Source organism: Callospermophilus lateralis, chromosome 1 (assembly GCF_048772815.1).
Source record: "Callospermophilus lateralis isolate mCalLat2 chromosome 1, mCalLat2.hap1, whole genome shotgun sequence".
In the NCBI taxonomy this organism is placed as follows: Eukaryota; Metazoa; Chordata; class Mammalia; order Rodentia; family Sciuridae; genus Callospermophilus; species Callospermophilus lateralis.
Window position 1 is genome coordinate 200,647,558 of NC_135305.1, and position 23,328 is coordinate 200,670,885.

General features: G+C 45.0%; 1 protein-coding gene across 1 annotated transcript; it reads right to left on the reverse strand.

The window, feature by feature from the left end:
• Window positions 1–1,244: 1,244 nt before the first annotated feature.
• Slc22a14 (solute carrier family 22 member 14) lies at window positions 1,245–22,175 on the reverse strand. Its single transcript, XM_076856463.1, has 11 exons — window positions 22,107–22,175; window positions 14,470–14,982; window positions 13,681–13,784; window positions 13,322–13,476; window positions 12,147–12,315; window positions 6,951–7,071; window positions 6,652–6,749; window positions 6,217–6,431; window positions 3,802–3,910; window positions 2,981–3,181; window positions 1,245–1,446 (listed from the first exon to the last, which is right to left on the reverse strand). Exons 1-11 carry the CDS (start codon window positions 22,173–22,175, stop codon window positions 1,245–1,247), a joined length of 1,956 nt encoding a protein of 651 aa, XP_076712578.1.
• Window positions 22,176–23,328: the final 1,153 nt, after the last annotated feature.

Here is a 23,328-nt window from a genome sequence, read left to right on the forward strand (position 1 = left end):
AATTTCACATAGCTAGTAATCAGTGACCAAAGAAATGAGAGTCCCAGAGTTCACAGGTATCTGCATGTACCATCACAATTTCTAGCATTACTTACCTGTCTTTGCACACAGGGAGACCCTTGCTGACATGTTTGATACTATTTAGTGTATCAGAAAAGCATCATATTTGTGGGAGAGATAATTTATTAATGATATCTAATTTCATAGAATTTTGGCATTTAATTGTCAAGAGTAGTTACACTAAGACACCAGTATGGTAAGAGTACTGTGTGATATCCCAGGGTCTCGCTATCCTGGCTCTGTGAGACCAGATAGGCTTTTCTATCCTCCTCCTCCTCAGAAGCTCCTTAGGAATTAGATCCGAGCTACTCCTTACAAGTTCATAATCTTCCAACAAACTGGGCAAGAGTGGAGGAGATGACTCAGGTACTGACCGCAGGAACTTCCTTGCCCAGGGAAAGATGGTGTCAGGGCCTGACTCCAGGGCTTTCCAGTCTGGCTAATGAATGAGAAGTGCTGGCCCCACCTGGATAGCCCCATGCTAGCTGTGGTGGGAAGATTCACCCAGGGCTGTTGGAACTATGACCTAGGGTGTGGGACTTATCTCAGAGATCAGAGAGAATGGAACCCCTAGGAAGGCATTCTCCAGGATGAGGACTGAGATTTGGAAATATCAAAGGAAAACAAGTGAGAAAGCCCTGTGTAATGGGACAAATGGGAGAAGTTCTCATCATTCCTCTACACTCTGCCCCTGCATGAAGTGCCTATTCTCACCTTGCATTTGAGCTAGGAGCCCAGTACACCGACAGATGTCGAGGCAGAAGGATTGGTTGATACAGAGGCACAGTCAGTCTCACCCTTGCTCTACCTCTAGCACACAGAGACATTGCCCACCCTACCCCCCACACCATCTAGAGAGCGTTTCACTGTCCCTGAGTTTAGCCAAAGACACACTCAGGAGTCTGAGAAGCCTATCTAACCCCTTTCTCCAGGCCAGGGCTTCTGGGTTCTCTGATACTGCCAACTTGGACCTAGCCATCTCAAGACCAACATGGTACCTTTATTGGAATGAATCACAGCCAAGCTCCCCTAGAAGGGGCCATTTTTTGATCTCAAGGGCTGGCCTCAGAGCAAGACTGATCCTGCCCCCTCCCACTGGGCTGGGCCTGGAATTCATGGCCTGGAATCCACAGCCTCATACCCAGCCACTCATCTCCAACCCGAGATAGTCTGGGGCCTGGCCCTCAGGAAACCTGACTGTCTGTTTTCTCCTCTCTGGATTTCTTCAAGCTAGCGGTGGAGTAATAGTTTGGGTCCATTCTCAGAATCTGGGCATTGTGAATGGTATTCTTTGCCACTTCCTCAGACATATCATCAGGTGTGTCCTCATCGTTCCTCCTCTTCTTGAAACTGCTGTCAGAATGCTGAAGCGAATCTTTCTGTAAGCTGAGACAAAGTGGCTACTTTGAGGCACCTTCAGCCATGCCAGGTTTTGCACTCTGGGAAGTGGGGCTTTCTCACTTCCATATGCCCAGGAGGGACCCTTGCCTCCCGGACAGGCTGGTTCTATCTCCCTGCCCCAGCTAGACCCCTTTTCTCTTTGCTAGCACTTACTGAGCATTTGCCATATACCAGACCCTGTTCCAACTGCTTTATATGGGTTTAATCCTCTCAAAAGCCCTATGGAAGGGGAAGTCTGGACTACATGGCTTTACCTCTCTGTGCCTCAATTTCCTCATCTGCAAAAGGGTGACAGGTCCCACTTCACACTTTATTCATTTGAGGACAAAATGAGAGAAGGCACACATGAAATGAGACCTGGCACATGGTAAATATGCAATGAGTGTTTGCTCTAGTTATTACTATGTTCTTGTGCACAACACTAGGAAGTATTAGCACAAAAATTGAAATCCAGGCCCTCTGGCTGCAGGACCCACATTCTCCACTGCTCTGCTCTATCATTCATTATGTTTCCCTTCTCGACTTCAGTGGGGCAACCTCCTATCCATACTTCAGGTTCTACATAAATATCAGTTCCTCTGTGACATTCCTCAACTCCCCAAATAAAGTTCTTCCTTCCCTGGACTATTACAATAGGTCTCATACATCCACGGTCAGAAACCACTCATGATAACTGTTTGCATATCTACCTCTAGCCTATAAACTATGGCTTGCTCAAAGGTGACCACCTTTGACCTCTGATAGCCCAGCCTTTGGACAATTCCTTACACTGGTGGTTCAATAAAAGTCTAAGGAGATGGGGAGAGAAGGAGAAGAGTAGAAAGGAGGGCAGAGGAAAGCCAGAGGCAGCAACTCCTACAGTATAGAGCAGAGGATACTATAGGACCTCAAGTGATCTCTGCCCCTCACTGCTGCTCAGCTCCCCTCAGGTCCAGGGAGACAGCGATGGACTCTGTTGACCCAAATACCCAGAAGAGATGGTTCTGCCAATTATGACAAATCTTATCCAGGGGACACTTAGGGGATCAGAGACCAGAACTGCCTAAGGAGATATGGAGTGGAGCTCAGTTCCCAAATGGGGTCCTGGGTTGTTGGGGCTAAAAGTCCAAAATCATTAACCAAGGCTGGGTTCTTTAATCCAGAATCATTAGTCAAGGCTACTCCCTTGAGGGCGTAGGGGCTCAGACAGAAAAGGAGAGTTATTCAGAAAGACAATTCCAAGTCAGTCCCCTGTGTCTGGGGAGGGAAAGATGCCAAGGTACCTCTGGAGTATCTCTGGAGAGCAGTGCTCCAGTCCAGACGGGCAAATGAAGCAGAGAAGAAGAGAGCCAGGCAGGGTAGGAGCTGTCAGAGGCTGGGATGGAGCCCAATGAGGGCAGTACCTATAGATCTGGGAACACTGCTATGGACATAGGGTATTCCTGTTATCCCAGGCCCTCTGGCCAAGAGGCCGGGATGGACAGTGCCTGACATATTCTCACTGCCAAGGGCTTTAAATCAGGGGGTCTCATACACTTACCTTGCTCTTGAAAATTGCTCCATACTGTCAGAGAGGAGCTGGTTTTGTGTTTCCGGCAGCAGGGCGGAAAAACACAAGGCTGCGATAGAGGAGACGAAGCAGAGGAAAATGGGCAGGAGGGCTGGGAGCTGGCTGATGATCGTCAGGGACAAGATGGCTCCACCTGATGAGGCCAGAGACACCAGCCCCAGACCTGTAGACCTGAAAAGTGGTGATGAGAGCTGGTCTGGAAGGCTCCTCAGGCCTACAGAGCAGGTAGGATAGGGGAGAAGCTACCTGACACTCCACACCCTTCAGTCTCCACCCATCCCAGCTCACTGGGTGGCTAGGGCGAGTTTAGTTCTCCATGGATTCCAAGTAGGTAGTAATTCTAGCCCCCTTTCATGGGTATCGGGAGTAAGAGAGGTAAGAACCACAGGGTACTGTGTGGATGTGCAGGGAGCGGTTCTGGGTGTATAGGAAGACATAGCTGCTGTCACCGAGAGCTCTTGCAGGGTGGTGGCTGAGCTTCAGGTGGCCCAAACACATTCCATCCAGTGAGTGTGAGGCAGAGACTGGAGTCAGACCCACCCAACCTGGAACCCAGCTCTGCCACTTGCTGTGTCTCACCTACAACAAGTACCCTTATCTCTTTGCTTTAATTGTTTAAAACATGGCTAATGGTGGCATTTGGGAGATCTTTTGAGGGCTAAGTGAGGTCATCCTTGTGAACTGCTTGGCACCAGGATTACGCCCAATCTTAGCTGCCATATTAACATTGTCATTGTCCCCTACTACCCCTCCATGGTCTCCATGGCTCCCTCATCTACCAGACCCCATACCTGACGATGGTGGGGAAGAGCTCAGCAGTGTAGAGGAAGACCACAGAGACACTGGTGGCCAGGCTGAACTGTCCAAGCACAAGCACCAAGATTATGGCTGATTTTAGACCTGTGTCCAGAAAACACAGCTACCTAAGGCTGGGGCCATCTTCCCCTCGGTGCCCATCAATCCTTGATCCCTCACAGAAAGCATCTGAGCAATCTACCCCTACTACCACCTGGTCAGCTGTCCAGCAGACTCAGGCACTCTGTCCGAGGAAGGTCAGTCTGTAGAGGCCCAGCCAGGCCAGAAGTTAGCATATCTGCTGTAGGAGAATTGACCAGGAAGTCGGAGATACTACAGTGGAAACCCAAAGGCCCCTCAGGTCACCCACCACCTTGTTGGGCCGAGGCCCCACATCTCTGCCTATAGGGCTGTCTTTATTCTACATCCTCAAACAGCCGTAGCTTACCATACCCCACCCACCTGCTCCTTGGCCATCACTCACACTAGGCTTCCCACTCAGGGTTCCCACCTGTGCTCTGCAAGGTGACCTGGGCAAGGATGTTTGGTCCCTGGGGTCTGCATGGCTGGGATTGGTCCTAAACACTCCAGGATGCCTGCCTATGGCAGCTAGACATGTGCTCTGAAGGAGAAACGAAAGACTCAGCATCTGGGGGAGTGTCCCTCAGCAAGTGCAGTGGGGCTGGAGCCCTTGCTCACTGCCTGCCAGGTTACCAGCTCTTCCCTGTCACCCCCTGCAGGATCCTGCCCCAGCTCCACTTCCCACCTTTCTTGGCTCTGGGATGAAATCAAGATTGACAACTTTTCTCTATTAGGGAGTCTGTTCCTAGGTGCTCTCATGTGGGAGACTGACTAGCAAGTGAGCGTGTCTGATTCCCCTGGTGGTCACGCTGTAACCTGGATAGCCCCAGTCTTCTAGGGTGCGAGCAACTGTGTCTTGGTGCATGGGCATGACTTCCTATATCCCCATGGGTTGAGCTACACTCACCTGTTCCTTTGTAATATTACCCTTGCCCTGTTTGGGATAGAATGTTTCCATGGAAATGCCTTTTGTGTGTCCCCTTCTCTTACTGTGCCCTTGGGTGTGGCCTTCCTAGATGTCAGTCAACCTGCTGACAGTGGACATCATGAAGCGAGAGAGAGAGAGAGAGAGCACACACACACACACACACACACACACACACACACATGCTGACCCCTTTTATTGAGGAGAAGCTATTCAAATGAGGCAAGGGATCAGTTTTCAGGGGCTGAGTCTAGCTTCATGATGTCCACTGTCAGCAGGTTGGCTGACATCTAGGAAGACCACACCCAAGGGCAACAGTAAGAGAAAGGGACACACAAAAGGCATTTCCATGGAACATTCTATCCCAAACAGGGCAAGGGTAATATTACAAAGGAACAGGTGAGCCTAGCTCTACCCATGGGGATATAGGAAGGCACACCCATGCATGAAGACACAGTTGCTCACACCCTAGAACACCGGGGCTATCCAGATCACAGCGTGACTGCCAGAGGCCGCACCAGTCAGCAGGGTAGTCAGACACAGTCACGTGCTAGTTGGCCTCCCATACTCTCACAGTGTAAGAACTTTAAATGTTTCTGCTTGTTTTTTTTTTAAACCACTATGCAGTAGAAATCTAATCATAAATTTGTTCAATCATTTTGTTTTAGTCCATCAACATCTGCCAACATTTGGGAGGGGAAGAATCTCAAAAGAGGACATGCAATTCCAGCACCCAGAGAAAGGGAGGAAGCCCCAGGAAGGGCAGACCCCAGATATTGCCTTCCCTGCCTGGGCCCCAGTCGCTGAAGGGGCTTCCTGGGGTCAGCAAGTCCAAGCAGGTGTATACTGACCCTGCAGTCCTGTGTGCTGCAACCCAAGATCCTGGGACGTGTTCGTATGTCTTTGAAATATTGAAAATACTGCTAGCTATCCCCTGCCTCCTTTGGGTTGCATTTGTGCCCAGTTTTTAGTGAGTAGGTTATTCCTGAAGTCACAGATATCAACAGGTGTTTCCCAGTCAGAGGGGCTATAAATGAGAGGCAGGGCCTGGGATAGCAACTGGAGGAGTATCTGCCTTCATTCATTCACATTGAACCACTAGATCTGCTTCTGATGTGGGCTGGAATCAGGTGGTGAAGGTGGTCTGCCCTCCCACATAGGGATGATTTCTCTGAACAGCACACCCTCCTCTCTAAGGCCTCTGAGAGTGTATGGGTGTTCTGTCTTGAGGACTCCCACTTGCAACCTGATCCTTAGGGGCTAGGCTTCCTCAGGGTGGGTAAGCTGTGCCTGCAGAAAGCTAAATCCTGTGTGCCTAGCTGGCTGGCCAGGATAGGAGCCAGCAGAGGGGTTTTGAGGAAGCAGGAAAGCTGGAGGTGGCCCATCCGGGCAGGGCGGGCTATACCTTGGGGGAGGAAAAGCGTAAGAAAGCACATGAAGGCGGTTTGGATGAGAATCACAGCCAGGCTCCATTTCCTCCCCATCTGTTCAAGGAGAACGATGCTGCACAGCCGGGCGGGCACCTCCAAGATACCAGGGATCGCCTGTCTGAAGTGGATGCTCACTCCAAAATCTCTCAACTTGAGACTCAGTGTAAAATAGCTGTAACTGATGGTAAGCCTGGAACACACATGCAGAGAGAGATGGAGCCAGGAACAGAGGCAGAGGCTGAGCAGAGAGGGGCAGGGTAGGATTGGAGAAAAGAAATAAGCACAGAGATCTGCGAGAAGTGTCCCTAGGCCCTGCTCCTCTTGCATCCTGACCCTCCCCTATAGCCCTCCCAAGAGCTTGAGGCTGGAATATCAGTTTTCTACCCTGCCAGCCAGCCTTAAATACTCACCACACGCAGCCCATCACCAAGGTCACCTTACAGAGGTATCTATTGCTGTAGAAGTCTAGGACAGAGGCCTTAGTCACCTTCTTTCCAGGCAGCTGCAGCTACAGGATAAGCAGGAATAGCCAGGGGAAAGCCTGAGACCCCCAGCAGGCTCCCCACCCCCACAGGATCCACAAGGCCCACCCTACCCCCATCACCACTTAACCTGGCTCTGGCCTTGCCCTGTTATCATCATTCACCTGGAAGGATGAGGGTCTTTCCCTAGCCCATTGTCTGGCCCCACTCCTGCCAAAACCTCTTACCTCTTCCAGCAGGTTGAGAGGAATGGTCTTCTTGTTGACCTCAGCGGCATAGCACAACACCTCCTTGGCCTCTTTCACCTTTCCTTTCATCATCAGCCACCGTGGGGACTCTGGGAGAATCCTGTGTTGCCCACCCCTCTTCTTGTCATTCCAGGATGCCCCAGAGAGCCAAGATGGCCCCATCCTAGCCTCAGCTGTGGCCATCTTGCTCCAGCATGGGGTGACTGAGGTGCCCCCAAGGTCACTGCCAACCTCAGGATGCCCTCTGCCCATCCCTGGCAGTCAGTCCTTCCTCTAAGATACACACAGCCCCCACAGATGCTCAGTGATACCCAGTCACTTGCTGTCTCTGCCCTGCAAGCTGCCTTCACCCTCAGTCATCTCTAAGAGCTCTCTTCTTTTCTACCTCAGGGGTCGTCCCCATCTGCCCACATGTGCCGAGCAATGTCTTCCATGCCCATATCCTCTATGAGATCCCTCCTTGTTACAGTTGGGGTTCTTGCTGTTCCCTCTCTGTCTCCTTAACAGCCTGGAGAGAATGGGGGAGGGGCCAGGACCCAAGAGCCGAGCACCCTACCTGGGTGAATGGAGGGGTGAGTGAACCTCTCTGCTATGTCCCTCCCATCTCTCCCCTGCCACACCTTGCTGTCTGTGACCTCAGACTACTTTGCCCCACTCTTTTTTTCCTAATCCTCTTTGGCTGTCAGAATTCACACAGGTTCCCAGCTAAAACACAGATGAAGTTCTGGGAATTGTGCTCTGAGCCTTTGTCTGTATCATCTTGTTTAATCTCTACCCAGCCCTGGACCTACGTGATAATCCCATTTGACTCTCAGCCTCAGGGAGTAAGGATTGGCCCAGATCACAGAGGCTGAGCTGGTAAAACCTGGGTCCCTGTCTAAGGCATTCTCTACAGAGCTGTGCCACTGCCCTCTACCCACTTCTCACATTGACACTGCCTCCAGAGCATGGACTCTGTAGCTGATTGTTGAAAATACACCCAGGACACTGAAGGCCACTTTATCTACGCTGCTCCTACCCTATTCCAGCAGGGTCCAGCAATTAGGCATTCTTTTCTACTATAAGTCTGTGGAACTGATCTTGTGAAAGCCTTTATGGCTTCAAAGAAGATAGGGGATCGATGGCATGCCCACTAGAAAATAAGAATTAAAAAAAATCAACTCTAAAGGACAGAGAGAATGGAAAAGGACGCAGTGGGAGAGAGATAAGAGTGAAATGAAGCTTAAAAGTGGATAAGAGAACTTCTGACTGAGCCAACTGAGTGGTCTGAATGTCTCTGTCCTCCAAATTCACAAACTGAATCTTTTACCCAGTGCAAGAGTAGTAAGAGCTGGGACCTTAAGGAGACAACGAGGTTATATGGGCAGCACCCTCATGAATGGAATTAATGGCCTCATAAAAGAGGCCCAAAGGGAGCTTGCTTGTTCCTTCTGCCATGGGCAAACACATAGATGGTTCTTTTCCATGAGAAACAGGCCCCAACCATACCCCAAATCTGCTGGGTCTTAATCTCAGGCTTCCCAGCCTCCAAAGCTGAAGTGAGAAGCTTTTGTTTATAAACTGGTCTAAAGTATTTTTGCAGCCTGACAGACTGACACCCAGGCACAGCCTATGTTATGTGGAATGCTGTGGGAGATGCAGTGGACTGTCCTGGCCCTACAGGACTCTGAGCACCCAGTTCCCATAAATGGGACTGTTCATTCCTCCTACAGTGTGCACCTAGAACATAAGAAAGGCCAAGGAATCAAACACAGAGCAGGGGGCAAGGGCCGAGGACAGATACAGGAGTTAAGAGAAGGTTCTTCCAATGACAGCCAGAGTCCCAGCCACCAGTTTCAGTGGAGAGCACAGCAGCTGGAGCCTGGCGATGGTCCAGCTTTGGGATCCTCCGAGAACCAGCAGCCGCCCAACAGGAGTGATTCTCAGAGTGTGATCATCAGAGCAGCCTGAGCAATGCAGATTCTCAGGCGTCACCTGGGCCTGCAAATGCAGAAACTGAGAGAGATGTCCAGCCCCTACCCCCACATCTTAACAAGCTTCCATATGATGCTGATGTTCCACACAGATTTAAGATCCATTGCCCTAAAGGCCATCAGCCACTTCGCTGCTCCTTATGATTTCCCTTTAGTTCCTTAGTGACTCTCTTAAATATAAAGGAATGACCCAGGATGGCTGGATATTGAAGAAAACCTCCCAAATTTAAGAGGATGCAAACCAATCAAACATAAAAGAAAAGAATAATCCAGAAGGGCATAGATAATATGAAGAATGGGAGCTGGGCGCAGTGGCGCACGCCTGTAATCCCTGCAGCTTGGGAGGCTGAGACAGGAGAATCTCGAGTTCAAAATCAGCCTCAGCAATGGCAAGGCGCTAAGCAACTCAGTGTAGACCCTGTCTCTAATAAAATACAAAATAGGTGCCCTGATACCAAAAATAAATAAATAAATAAAATAATGTAGGGAATGGGGGAAAAAAGAAAATTAAATTCTAACTTGTATTGTTCAAGAACATCTGAGAATGTTTTGTAATTTCATATTCATGAAGTTTCAAATGCTACTGAGAAAAAAAAAATCAGAGAATAAGGAATCACAGTGTAACCAAATGGTAAGAGAACTTTTCTGTTCTGGGATTTCAGCAGCAGCTCCCAAATCTGGGAACAATGGACAAAAACCTCACATTCTAAAGATACATTAGGGAGAGGAGTTGCTAAAAAAGAGAGAGATAAAAAAGCCACATGATGCAGTGGACCAGTGGCCGTTCATGGAAGTGAAAGGGTCTTGAATATCTTCTCTACCCCATGTTCTCATCCACTCCAGCCAGGCCCAGGGGAGTCCAAGCAAACTCTGTAGGTAGATTCGGGATTCTCTTCCAGAAAGGGGGTCTACTCTCCCACTCTCTGGCTGGAGTTAGAAACTTGAGGTCCTGCCCTGGTACTCTAGATAGTAAGAGGGTTTGTGGGAGGACTAACAAGTGTCTCCTGAAGTTCGAGGGCTACACAGACTTAGAGAATGGTGTCATCTCTTATCTGGCTAAGAGGAAGGCAGTAAGTTGGTGAGAGCCACCATGGCAGAGGTAGGGGGCTGAGGGACAGTAAGATTTTTGGCCAAGTGAACCCTGCAGTCTTGCAGGCATGTCATGTGCCAGGGTGAGGAGACTTCTACAGGAAGAAGGTGTGGACTGAACTGCCAGCAACAGGAGTTGGGGCAGGGGATCACAAAGAATGCAAGACCATTAGGAAATGCCAATGCTAAGAAGATCCACTGGAAATCTGAACATCTTTCCTCCAGAGGATACTGACAGCTCATCACAGCTCCTATCATGCAAGTGTTAGGTCTCTTTCCTCTGATGCCCCATCCCCTTCCTAGAACCTGGAAAATCAAAGCAGGAAGAAGATGATGAGGAAAGATCTCATTGCCTTAGGCCACTAGCCTGAGCAGGGGCCAGGGAAAAGCTGAGGATTTGACCCAAGCTGAGGTTTCAAGTTGGACTGAACTGTATTTTTTTAGTGTCTGAAATTGAGTCTTTATTATTAAAATGAGACTTATTCTAGTAACTAAGAATGACTAGAAAGAGATAGTATCTGCCCCAAATATTGCCACATGTCAGGGAAGGGACATCTGGTGGGACATGTCTGAAGACTGTAGATGAAGAAAAATATCTCACAGAGAATTCAACCCATTAAAAATTCCAGCTACTCTGAGTGTGTAGGGCTACAAAGATATCTACCAACAGAAAGAGCTAAGAGTTCAGAGTGATGGCTTCTAAGAAAGGAACCAGGGACTGTGGGGAGAGGACACCAGAAACTTATTTTTTATTGCAAACCTTTTTGCATTATTTAGTTTGTAATCATATTCTTCTGTTACATTAATTAACATTTCCAAAAATGTTTTTTTAGGTCAAGTTATGCACGAACCTCAATTTCCCAGCTACAAGATGAAGACATGGCACCTGGCATCAGATGGTTCCCACATTCCTTTAGGCATCTCAAGGACTATCAAAGCTGGTCTCTAGCTTCTGCAGAACTGGGAAAGCCTCTGAGCCACATCCATGCTCTCCCTCCTAACTAGTAACCCCAACTCCTATAATCCATTCTGTGTATAGCACAGTAGTTAAAACACAGAGGCTTTGGAGCCAGATAAACTGAGTTAAAATCCCAGGTCCCCCACTTTTGAGTCATGTGACCTTGGACAAATTATTTGAAGCCTCAGTTATCTACCCTAATGCTCATCTTTCAGGGTTATCAAGATTAAATGTGCCAGGCGTGGTGGTACACGCCTGTAATCCCAGCAGCTTGGGAGCTAAAGCAGGAGGATCGCAAGTTCAAAGCCAGCCTCAGCAATAGCAAGGCATTAAGCAACTCGCTGAGACCCTGTCTCTAAATAAAATATAAAGTAGGGCTGGGTATGTGGCTCAGTGGCTGAGTGTCCCTGAGTTCAATCCCCAGTACCAAAAAAAAAAAAAAAAAAAAAGATTAAATGTGGTAATTTCAATATTAAATTTGGAGATTTCTTCACACAGAACTGTCTAACCCTTAACAAGTGAGTTATTTCAGCTCCCGTCCTCTCACCTCTGTGGCCTTCTGTTCCTGTACTTTACCCACTGCCCACTATCCACAGTGCCCTCTCATTCCTGCTTCACTCCCCTCCTAACCTATCCAACTTTGATCCATCCATGGTCCCTTCATAGCTCCAGTCTCTCAGGTGCCTCTCTACAGTGGAAAACCCCAGACACCCTCTCCTGCCTGCCTCTGCTGCCCATGCACTCCATCCCCTCCCCCTCTCCCAAATCAGCTGTTTCCCAGGTGGCTCCCTTCCTTCCACTTCCGCTCACTTACTTCCACTCCTGCCATTCTATTGAAGTCACCTCAAGAAGGTCACCAAGGCCAGCCCGCCCTTCCTCACTCACCTCTCCTGCCTTGACCCTGACCATTCCCTGACCTTGAGCTTTGCCCTTTAGCACTCTTCCTCCTGGTCTCCCAACACCTCTCTGACATCTTTTTGAGGGTGTCCTCTGAGGGGAGGGTGAGCACTGGGGTTCCAGAGGCTCTGCTCCTCATCTCCTCCACATGCATCTTCTCCCAGGGGAGCACTGCCATTCCCACGTGAGGACCCCCCACCCCCTCCATCTCTGCCCATCAGACCCAGCCTCCTGCACGCCCTGAACTCATTTGCTCACCAAATGTAGGAGATGAGGGGGAACACGGGTACCGCGCCCACCAGAAACAGCATCCGCCAGTGGGGAAGGTTGTAGGCGAGCCCCGTCAGGAACATGATCCCCACAGAGAAAAAGCAGTGCTCCAGGATGACGGCATGGGCCCGGTGTTCCCCCACAAGCCACTCAGTGACTGTATGGAAGTAAAAGGACAAAATGGGGCTCAGCTCAGGGTCCCTGGGGCTGCCCCTGCAGGTCAACAGTGGTTCTTTGGCCTGTTCATGACCTAACTCTATCCTGTTGGCTTCCAGTAGGTTGGTGCCAGCCCACCCTTCCTCCCTGAAGTCCAAGACACCACTCACAACCAGACAGATCACCTCTGTGAATCCTCACCAGGGCACATTCTGGGCTTCCCAATACACACCTGCCTTCCATCTCTTCTCACCCTGTTGCCTCCACTCCTGCTGCCAGATCAGTGCCTGTTCTGGGTACTGTGTGCCTCACATGGCCTGTCTCATAGCCAGGCAAGGAATCACTATCTTGCCTTAGAGCACATTAGTGTTTTGGTCACCTAAACATGTTCCCTCTGTCAGGCTTCCAATAAGAAGTCTTTTGCCAGAGAAACTGGAGCATACCAGGAATTGCAGGTATAAGATTCTAGGCACCAAATCTTATGAGGGTAGGATATAAATGTATGCAGACCGGGGACTTTTAACACCACCTCGCCTGCATTGAAATCCAGCTCCTTACTCCTGTAGGACCCTGAGAAAGTTGGTTAACTCTGAGATCAAATATCCTCTTTAGCTAAAGGAATGATAGAATAGTGCCTACCAAAGAGTATTGTTGGGATGAAATGAGCCAATGAAGATAAAATGGCTCAGCAGCTCCTTGACCCTTCAGGGTTTCACAGATATAAGCTGTGTTGGGGGACAGGGTACCTAAGGGGAATGTGAGGGACACAGGGGACTAGAATGGAGGACAAGGGTGGAAGGGTAGTCTAAGCACTGATTCTCTGGCATCTCCAGGCAGCAGGAATGGAGAGTCTTTCCACTCCGACCTTCCCTGATGAGGCCTACGTCTTGTTGGCTCCCAATCCTTTTGGCTTCCAGTAGGTTGGTGCCAGCCCACCTCTGGTCCCACCCCCACCTTGCCTGGGGTCCCTGCTCCCATCCCACTCAGCTCTTAAGGCCCAGTCTCACCTAAAGTCAGGCTGACAATGGCATAACCCATCACAGCCTGGGAGACACCAAAGCGGAAGAACAGGTACTGGTGAAAGCTGTTCACAAAGGCTGTCCCGAAGCCAAAGAACATCAGCCCCAGCAGTGACAGTAGGATGGTAGGGTAGCGGCCCAACCTACAAGCATTGAGGGGAGGCTGCACCAAGTGCCCACCTCCCTGGCTGGCCCCCAGCTGGACACCTGAGCCAGGCTCTGAGCTGTCCCAGGCCCCCAGAGCACCCCTACCTTTGCCTCCCCAAGCCTGGGATTCTTCAACTCTGAATGCCCTCAGGTAGAAGGCAGGGCATCCCAGGGACCAGAGGGAACTCCAGGAGACTCACTTGTCACTTAATAACCCGAAGATGAGAGACCCTATCAGTTGGCCCGTCATGAACATGGTCTGCACGGTTTCCTTGTCCAGTTCCTTGCCACACACCAGGTCAAACTGGGGGTTAGATATAGGGATTGGCCACAGTCCTCTCACCCAGGATCAGCCTTTTGAATCCAGAGACTGACCCTGGCTTGGGTGGACTTACAGGCAGAGGGCACCTGTGGTAGGGGTAGGTAATTGTGTGTGCAGAGTGCCTCAGCTACATTATGTCTGTATCTTACCCTGTGCCTAGCAGACCCTGGGAGCTAGGCCAGGAGCGAGGGACCAGAGGCACAGGCCAAGAAGTGGTATGGGTAGGGAGGTAACCATGCACAGTCACAGATCACTGAAGGTCCTTTCCAAAACACAGGTGCTGGTCATGTCTGTGCTGGAAAAGATCTCGGGTTATGAAACCCTGGGAGAGATACCTGAGAGAAGTTGCTTCTTTCCCATCCCTATCTTCTATGAATTCACAGGCAGAGCCACAACCTTGGAAGCAATTCCTTGATCAGATCGAAAACTCTGCCATCCATCACCTGTCTCTATCCCCAAATGCACTCTAACTTCCTGTCTAAGCAAGGCATGGTCAAGGGTGGATGTTAGGAATCCTGATTTTCTGCCCAGGTCCCACCTCTGCAGGGAAACTTCAAAGAATTACTGACCCTCTTTGAGCCTCAATTTCCCCACCTGCTCAGTAAGAGTGGGCCATGTCTATAGCATGGTGTGGGGACAGCTTCAGACAACCCAAGACAAAACATACCTCACTGATCAATGATCGCCTCTTGGACTCAGGGTAGATCCATCCATCTTCGCATGGGTCTGTGATGTTGAGGCCAAACTGAATGATGGACTCCAGATCCCAGGACACGGGCAAGTACATAAGACATGTCAGGAAACTGCCATTGTGTGCTCGGGGTAGGGTCAGGTTCATTTGCTCAGCCTCTGAGAGGTTGGGGTCCAATGCCAGGATCCAGCTGGTGTTGCAATAGGACTTCTCTTCTGAGAACACAAAGTGGTCAGCAAACATGAAGAAGGACGACATGATGTTGGGAATAAAAGTGAGGACTATTAGCCTCCATTGGAATGTGCCAAACTCCCCCACTGCATCCAGGACATCAGCAAACTTGTCATCCTTCTTGGTATCCATGGCCCTCAATCTGCGTAACAGAGCGTCCAGGGAGCAGGAATAGGAAGACCCTGAGGTCCCCTGCCTGTTCGAGCTTCCGGAAACCTGGAATTCATTCTCTGTCCCAGAGTCCTTTTCTCTCGAAATCTGTTTGAAAAAGGGATGCAGTTCAGTCTCCTGTCACTAATTCCCAGACATCAGACACCAGCAATGGGAGCCACTTACCAGAACATGGCCTCTGGCTTGGAACTACATGGAGTCCATGGTTTCCTCCTTTTCTTCTAAAGTTTCTTAGTTCATATAGAGTGTTGTCTCCCACCCACTTTGACTAAACCATCCCTGGATTTTAGTGTAAATAAAATTTTTAATGTTTTAGAAAGTTTGTGCTTCTATGGCCATGGGTAAATTCTAAGGAACTCTCTTGCAGTTTCCCCACAACTGAAACTTTGTTTACATGCATACTGATGTACCACTGGAATTGCAAGAGATAGGACAGAACCTTTCCTTAAATAACAAATATCTGCATCCGTGACCAAGAGCAGAGGCCAAGGTCAGTAGCTGGTGGCCTTGACCAAGAGCTGGGGTTGAGGAATGATACATCAACAAGATCTAACCATCATAAATATTTATGCCCCCAACAATGGAGCATCTAAGTGCCTCAAACAAACCTTTCTCAACTTCAAAAATCAAATAAACCACAACACAATAATACTGGGTGACTTTAAGACACCCCTCTCACTACTGGATAGATCTTCCAAACAAAAACTAAACAAAGAAACAGAACTAAATAATGCAATCAATGGTTTGGACTTAACAGACATATATAGAATATTTCATCCATCAATGAATGAGTACACTTTCTTCTCAGCAGCACATGGATCCTTCTCTAAAATAGACCATAGCTTATTCCATGAAGCAACTCTTATCAAATAGATAATACCCTGTCTCCTATCAAATCATAAAGGAATGAAATTAGAAATCAATGATAGAATAAAAAATAGAAGCTACTCTAACATCTGGACACTAAATAATAAGCTATTGAATGATGAACGGATGACAGAGAAATCAGGGATGATATAAAAAATACTTACAGGTAAATGAGAATAATGATATAACACATCAAACTCTCTGGGACACCATGAAGGCAGTTCATGCTTTGAGCTTTGCTTTGAGCTCATTCATTAAAAGAATAGAAATTCAACAAATGAATAACTTAACATTACACCTCAAAGCCCTAGAAAAGAAGAACAAAACAACCCCAAAAAGCAGCAGGAGACAGGAAATAATTAAAATCTGAGCTGAAATCAATGAAACTGAAACAAAAAAAAAATTCAAAAAATTGACAAAAGTTTGTTCTTTGAAAAAATAAATAAAATTGATAAACCATTAGCCATGCTAATGAAAAGAGAAAACCCAAATTAATAAAATTCATGATGAAAAAGGGAAATATCACTACTGAAATATAGAAGATAACTAGAAACTATTTTGAAAATTTATACTTCAATAAAATAGAAAATCTGGAAGACATCAACAAATTTCTAGATATACACAAACTGAACCAGGAGGATATACACAATTTGAACAGATCAATCTCAAGTGATGAAATAGAGGATGCCATCAAAAGCCTACCAACTAAGAAAAGTCCAGGGCCAGAGAGATTATCAGCCAAATTCTACAAGACCTTCAAAGAAGAATTAACACCAATACTTCTCAAATTATACCAAGAAATAGAAAAGGAGTGAACCCTTCCAAACTCATTCTATGAAGCCAGTATCACCCTGATACCAAAACCAAACAAAGACACATCAAGGAAAGAAAACTATAGACCAATATTCCTGATGAACATAGATGCAAGAATTCTCAATAAAATTCTGAAAAATTGCATACAAAAACATATTAAAAAATAGTGCATCACAATCAAGTGGAGTTCATCCCAGGAATGCAAGGTTGGTATAACATATAGAAATCAATAAGTGTAATACATTACATCAATAGTCTTAAAGAGGGCTAGGGTTGTGGCTCAGCAGTAGAGCACTCATTTAGCACGTGCAAAGCCCTAGGTTCAATCCTCAGCACCACATAAAAATAAATAAATGAAGGTATTGTGTTCAACTCCAACTAAATAATAAATATTAAAAAATAGTCTTAAAGACAAGAATCATATAATCATTTCAATAGATGTAGAGGAAGCATTTGGCAAAATACAGCACCTCTTCATGTTCCAAACATCAGAAAAACTAGAGGTAGCAGAAACATACCTCAACCTTGTCAAAGCTATCTATGCTAAGCCCAAGGCCAACATCCTTCTAATGGAGAAAAATTGAAAGCATTCCCTCTAAAAACTGGAACAGGACAAGCATGCCCTCTTTCACCACTTTTGTTCAACATTGTCCTTGACTCTAGCTAAAGCAATTAAAAGAAGATTAAAGGGATACAAATAGGAAAAGAAGAACTGAAACTATCACTATTTGCCGATATTATGATTCTTTATTTAGAAGATCCAAAAAATTCCACCAGAAACATTCTAGAACTAATAAATGAATTCAGCAAAGCAGCAGGATATAAAATTAACACCCATAAATCAAATGTGTTTTTACACAAAAGTGATGAATCCACTGAAAGAGAAATTAGGAAAACCACCCGATTCATAATAACCTCAAAAAAAATTTAAGAATCAATCTAACAAAAGAGGTGAAAGACCTCTACAATGAAAAGTATAGAACACTAAAGAAAGAAATTGAAGAAAACCTTAGAAGATTGAAAGATCTCCCATGCTCTTGGATAGGCAGAATTAACATTGTCAAATGACCGTACTACCAAAAGTGCTATTCAGATTTAATGCAATCCCTACAAAAATCCCAATGACATTCTTCATAGAAATAGAAAAAGCAATCATGAAATTCATCTTGAAAAATAAGAGATCCAGAAGAGCCAAAGCAATTGTTAGCAAGAAAAATGAAGCCGGAGACTTCAAAACAACAGAACTTAAATTACACTACTGAGCCATAGTAACAAAAACGGAATGGTATTGGCATCAAAACCAGATACATAGACCAATGATACAGAAGGGAAGACCCAGAAAGAAAACCACTAAATACAGTTATCTCATACTAGACAAAGGCACTAAAAACATACATTGGAGAAAAGATAACCTCTTCAACAAATGGTGCTAGGAAAATTGGAAATCCATATGTAGCAAAATGAAATTAAACCCCTAACTCTCACCCTGCACACAAAATTCAACTCAAAGTGGATCAAAGACATAGGCACTAGAACAGACCCTGCACCTAATAGAAGAAAAAGCAGGCCCAAATCTCCACCATGTCAGCTTAGGAAATGACTTCCTCAATAAGTCTCCCAAAGTTCAAGAAGTGAAATCAAGACTCAATAAATGGGATGAAATCAAACTAAAAAGCTTCTTCACAGCAAGGGAGACAATCAATATTGTGAGGAGAGAGCCTATATAATAGGGAAAAAAATCTTAACCACACACACCTCAGATAGAGCACTAATCTCCAGGATACGTTTTTTTAAAAAACTCAAAACTTAACACCAAAAAAAAAAAAAAATAACCCAATCAATAAATCAGTCAAGGAACTGAACAGACACTTCACAGAAGAAGAAATACAATAGGTCAACAAATATATAAAAAAGTTCATCATCTCTAGCAATTAGAGAAATGCAAATCAAAACTACACTGAGATTCCATCTGACTCTAGTCAGAATGGCAATCATCAAGAATACAAGCAATGATAGATGTTGGTGAGGATGTAGAGAAAAAGGTACACTCATACATTTATGGTGGGACTGCAAATTGGTGTGACCACTATGGAAAGCAGATTCCTAAGAAAACTTGGAATGGAACCACCATTTGACCCAGTCATCCCACTCCTAGTTTTATACCCCAAGGTATAAAATCAGCTTACTACAATGACCCAGCCACATCAATGTTTATAGCAGCTCAATTCACAATAGCCAAACTATAAAACCAACATAGGTGCCCTTTAACAGATGAATGGATAAAGAAACTATGGTGTGTATGTACACAATTGAATATTACTCAGCCTTAAAGAAGAATGAAATTATGGCATTTGCCAGTAAATGGATGGAACTGGAGAATATCATGTTAAGCAAAACAAGCCAATCCCAAATAACAAAAGTCCAAAGGTTTTCTCTGATATGTGGATTCTAATTCACAATTGGGATGGTGGGGAGGAAGAATAGAGGTAATTTGGACTAGACAGAGGGGAGCAAAGCAATTTGTGATATAAGTGAGAAATTCAGAAAAAGCAATAGAGATCATAAGTAAGAGCCATTTAGAAATTATGGAGCTGAATAACTCAATAAATAAAAAATACAGATGAGAGCCTCAAAAACAGACTTAATCAGAAAGAAGAAAGAATTTGTGAGCTTGAAGGCAGATCTTTTGAAATATCTCAGATTAAAAGAAGAAAAAAGACTTAAATTAATTTAAAAATTAAATTAAATTAAAATTAGATTAAATTAAATTAAAAAGGCTTTGAGATTTTGGGACACCAGAGAACAAGCAACATTTATACTATTGATGTTCTAGAAGGATATAAGAAAGAAAAAAGGTATAGAAAACATATTCAGTTAAATAATTGCTGGAAACTTTTAGAATCTTGGAAAAGATATAAACGTGCAGATCCAGAAAGCCCAAAGGATCCAAAATAGATTTGACCAAAAAGACGATCTCTGAGGTATATTATTGTCAAGCTGCCAAAAATACAAGAAGTGAGAATTCTAAAAGCAGAAAGAGAAAATGATCAAGTCATTTATAAGGGAATCCCCATTCGAATAAAGGTAGTTTTCTCAGCAGAATGTTTTCAGAGTAGCAGAGAATGGAATGAAATATTCGAAGTCCTAAAATTACAGGAAAAAAAGATCCAGCCAACAATACTATACCTAGGCAAAGCCATCCTTTGAAAAAGTAAAGCTGATCCATGATAAGCAAACCTGAAAAAAATTATCACCATTAGACTAGCCTGACCAGAAATGTTTAAGGGAGTCTTAAATTAGAAGCAAAAGAATGACAACTATCATCACAAAGATACATCAAAGTACAAAATTTAACACTAGAACAGACACACAAAAGAGAAAGAGACAAGTGTCAAACTATCGATAAAGAAAACCACTAAACTACAAAGATGAACATGAGATGAAGAAAGGAATAAAAGATGTACTAAACAACAAGAAAACTTTAACAGAATGAGAGGCGTATGCTCTTATTTATCAACAATAATTGTGTTAATCAGTTTTTTCACTGCTGTGACTTAAAGATCAGATCAGAACAATTTTAGGAAAGGAAAAGTTTACTTAGGGGCTCACAGTTTCAGAGATGTCAATCCATAGACACCAGGCTTCATTCCTCAGAGCTCAAGGTGAGGCTGAACATCATGGTGGAAGAGGGTGGCAGAGGGAAGCAGCTCTCATGATGATCAGAAAGCACAGAGAGAAACTCCATTCTTCATATACAAAATATAGACTCCATAGCTACACACCCAATTAATCACTTCCTCCAGCCACACTCCACACCTGAGTCCAGTTACCACTCAATTAATTCCATCAGGGAATAATTCACTAATTGAGTTAAGACTCTAACAACCATTTCTGCTCCAAACCTTCTTGTGTTGTCTCACACATGAGCTTTTGGGGGATACCACATTTAATTCATAACATTCTTCCCCTGGCCCCCCAAAGCTCACACTCATCTGACAATGTAAAAATACACTAAGTCCATTCCCAAGAGTGCCCATACTCTAACAGTTCCAAGATTGCTCAAAGTTTAAGTCCAAAGTTCTTCTCTGAGGCTTGAGGCAATCTTACATTGTAAGGTCCTAGAAAATTAAAAGCAATTTACAAGCATTCAATATATAATGGTACAGAATAGACATTTCCATTCACAAAATTACAGGCATAGAAATAAGGGATAGGACCAAAGGAAGAGCAAAACCTAATTGGTCAAACAGGTCCTGTAGCTCCACTTCTGGCACCTGGAGTGCATGGCGTTGTGATGCTCTGTCCAAAGGGCTTCTGCAGATCCACCCCTGTGGCCTTGTTGGTTGCAGCCCAAGTGGCCTTTCTGTTCACTTGTCTACTCAATTCCTGCAGCTTTCCTAGGATAATGTCCCATGTTACTGGCATTTCTTAATCTTGGGGGTCTCCACTACAGCTTTGGTTTCCTCCTCAAATCTCTACACATTGCCCTGTAAGGGGCTGCCTGCAGGGACTCCAAGTCTGTTGAACTTTTCTGGTCTCCCAGACCTTCCTTTGAAAACTTGGTGGAAGCCTTCAGGACCCCCTAATTCCAGCATCTTGCATTCCAGATCCAGCAACATGTTGTTGATGCCAAGGTCTGCCACTGTTTTGAGCAGGCCTCCAGGAATCCTGGCTGCATCAGCCCTTGAGTGCCTGGTTGACTACGCATATTGAAAAAACTTCCTAGCCCCCTTTGTGCAAGAAGTTTTCTCCCAATGGTCTTGTCTCAAGAGAATTTTCACTTTTACTCTCTTTAGCCAGAGATGGATGTGATCTTGCTAGCACCTGAGATGCCTCAAGCCATCTTTCTTAAGACTTTGTCTCTGGGTGAAGTCTTTAGCATTTCTTTAAGAGCAACAATGTCTTTAACAACTGCAAATTTCTTAGCCCTAGTTTTACTCCCATCTTTTAAGTCCAAGTTTTTTTTTCAAATATTTCTGCTCTACTTTCTGATCCTGAATAATACAATAAATTTGGCTAAAAGCCACCAGGAATATCCATGCTACCTCCTGAATGCTATGCTGCTAGAAATTTTTTCCATCAGATTAAGAAGTCCATCACTTTTAAAATCAGCATCACAGAAAGTCTCAGGAGAAGGGCAAAATGCAGATAACTTCTTAGCCAGAACATAATAAGAACGGCCTCTACTCCAAATTCCAAGAGAGCCTTCCTCTGAACCCTCTTGAGCCCCATTCTTTACTGTCCATGGTCCTATTAGCATTCTGGTTCCTGAGTTCCCCCACCAGAATTGGCCATTAAGCTCTGTTTGCAACAATCTAAAGCATTTCCAGCTTACACTGCTAAATATCTTAAAATTCCTCCCACCAATTTAAAAAAACTCAAAAAGCTTCTGAAACACATGGTCAGGTTAGTCATAGCAACAACCCCACTTCTTGTTACCAATTTCTGTTTTAGTCAGCTTATTCACTGCTGTGACTAAAACACCCAACCAGAACAATTGTAGAGGAGGAAAGGTTTATTTAGGGGCTCACAGTTTCAGAAGGGTTCAGTCCATAAATGGCTGACTCCACTCCTCTGGGCTCAAGGTTGAGGCATAACATCATGGAAGAAGAGTGTGGCAAAGGCAAGCAGCTCACATTCAATCAGAAAGCAGGAAGACAGACTCCACTCACCAGATACAAAATATATACCCCATAGCCATGCCTCCAATGAGATACTTCCTCCAGCCACTCCCCACCTGACTCCAGTTACCACTTACTTAATCCCAGAAGGGATTAATTCACTGATTAGGTTAAGGCTATAACCAATCATTTCTCCTCCAAACCTTCTTTCATGGTCTCACACGTGAGATTTTGGGGAACACCACATCTAAACCAAAACAATAACCTTGAATATAAACAAACTCAATTCCCCATTTAAAAGACTGTCTGGACCTGGGGGAATAGTTCAGTGGTAGAGTGCTAGCTTACCATGTGCTAGACCCCGGTTCCATTCCTAGCACTGCCCAAAACAAAACTAAACAAAACAAAAAGATAGAGACTGACTGAATATGTTTTTTTAAAAAAAATGAGATCCAGTGATATGCTGCCTAGAAGAAAATTCACCAGTAAAAATGCATAGAGGCTGAAATGAAGAAATAGAAAAAGATATTCCATGTAAATGAAAATTAAAAATTGGAAGGAACAGCTATACTTTAATTCAAAAACTATAAAAAAGGCAAAGAAAGTTACTATATAATGATAAAGTGATCAATTGGTCAGGAAGAAATAATTATATGTATATATGTACTCAATACTGGAGCATCCAATTACATAACACAAACAATATTAGATCTAAAAGGAGAGATAGACTAATACAATAAGGTGACTACAACACCCACTTTCATCCATTGACAGATCACCAAGACAAAAAAATCAACAAAGAAATATCAGAGTTAAACTGTAGGCCAAATGGACCTAACAAACATTTAGATAACATTTCAATCAACAGCTGCAGAATACACTTTATTCTCATTAGTACAAGGAATATTCTCCAGGATAGATGACATGTTAGGACACAAAAACATGACAGCAAATTAAAAAAAAATGTAATCATAACACATAACACATGCTCTTCTCTGAGCACAATGGAATAAAACTGGAAATCCACAATAGCCTCAAAAAAATGAAATAAAATACTCAGGAGTCAACAAAAGAAGTGAAAGACCTCTATGTGAAAAACTATAGAACTCTAAAGAAAGAAATTGAAGACGAC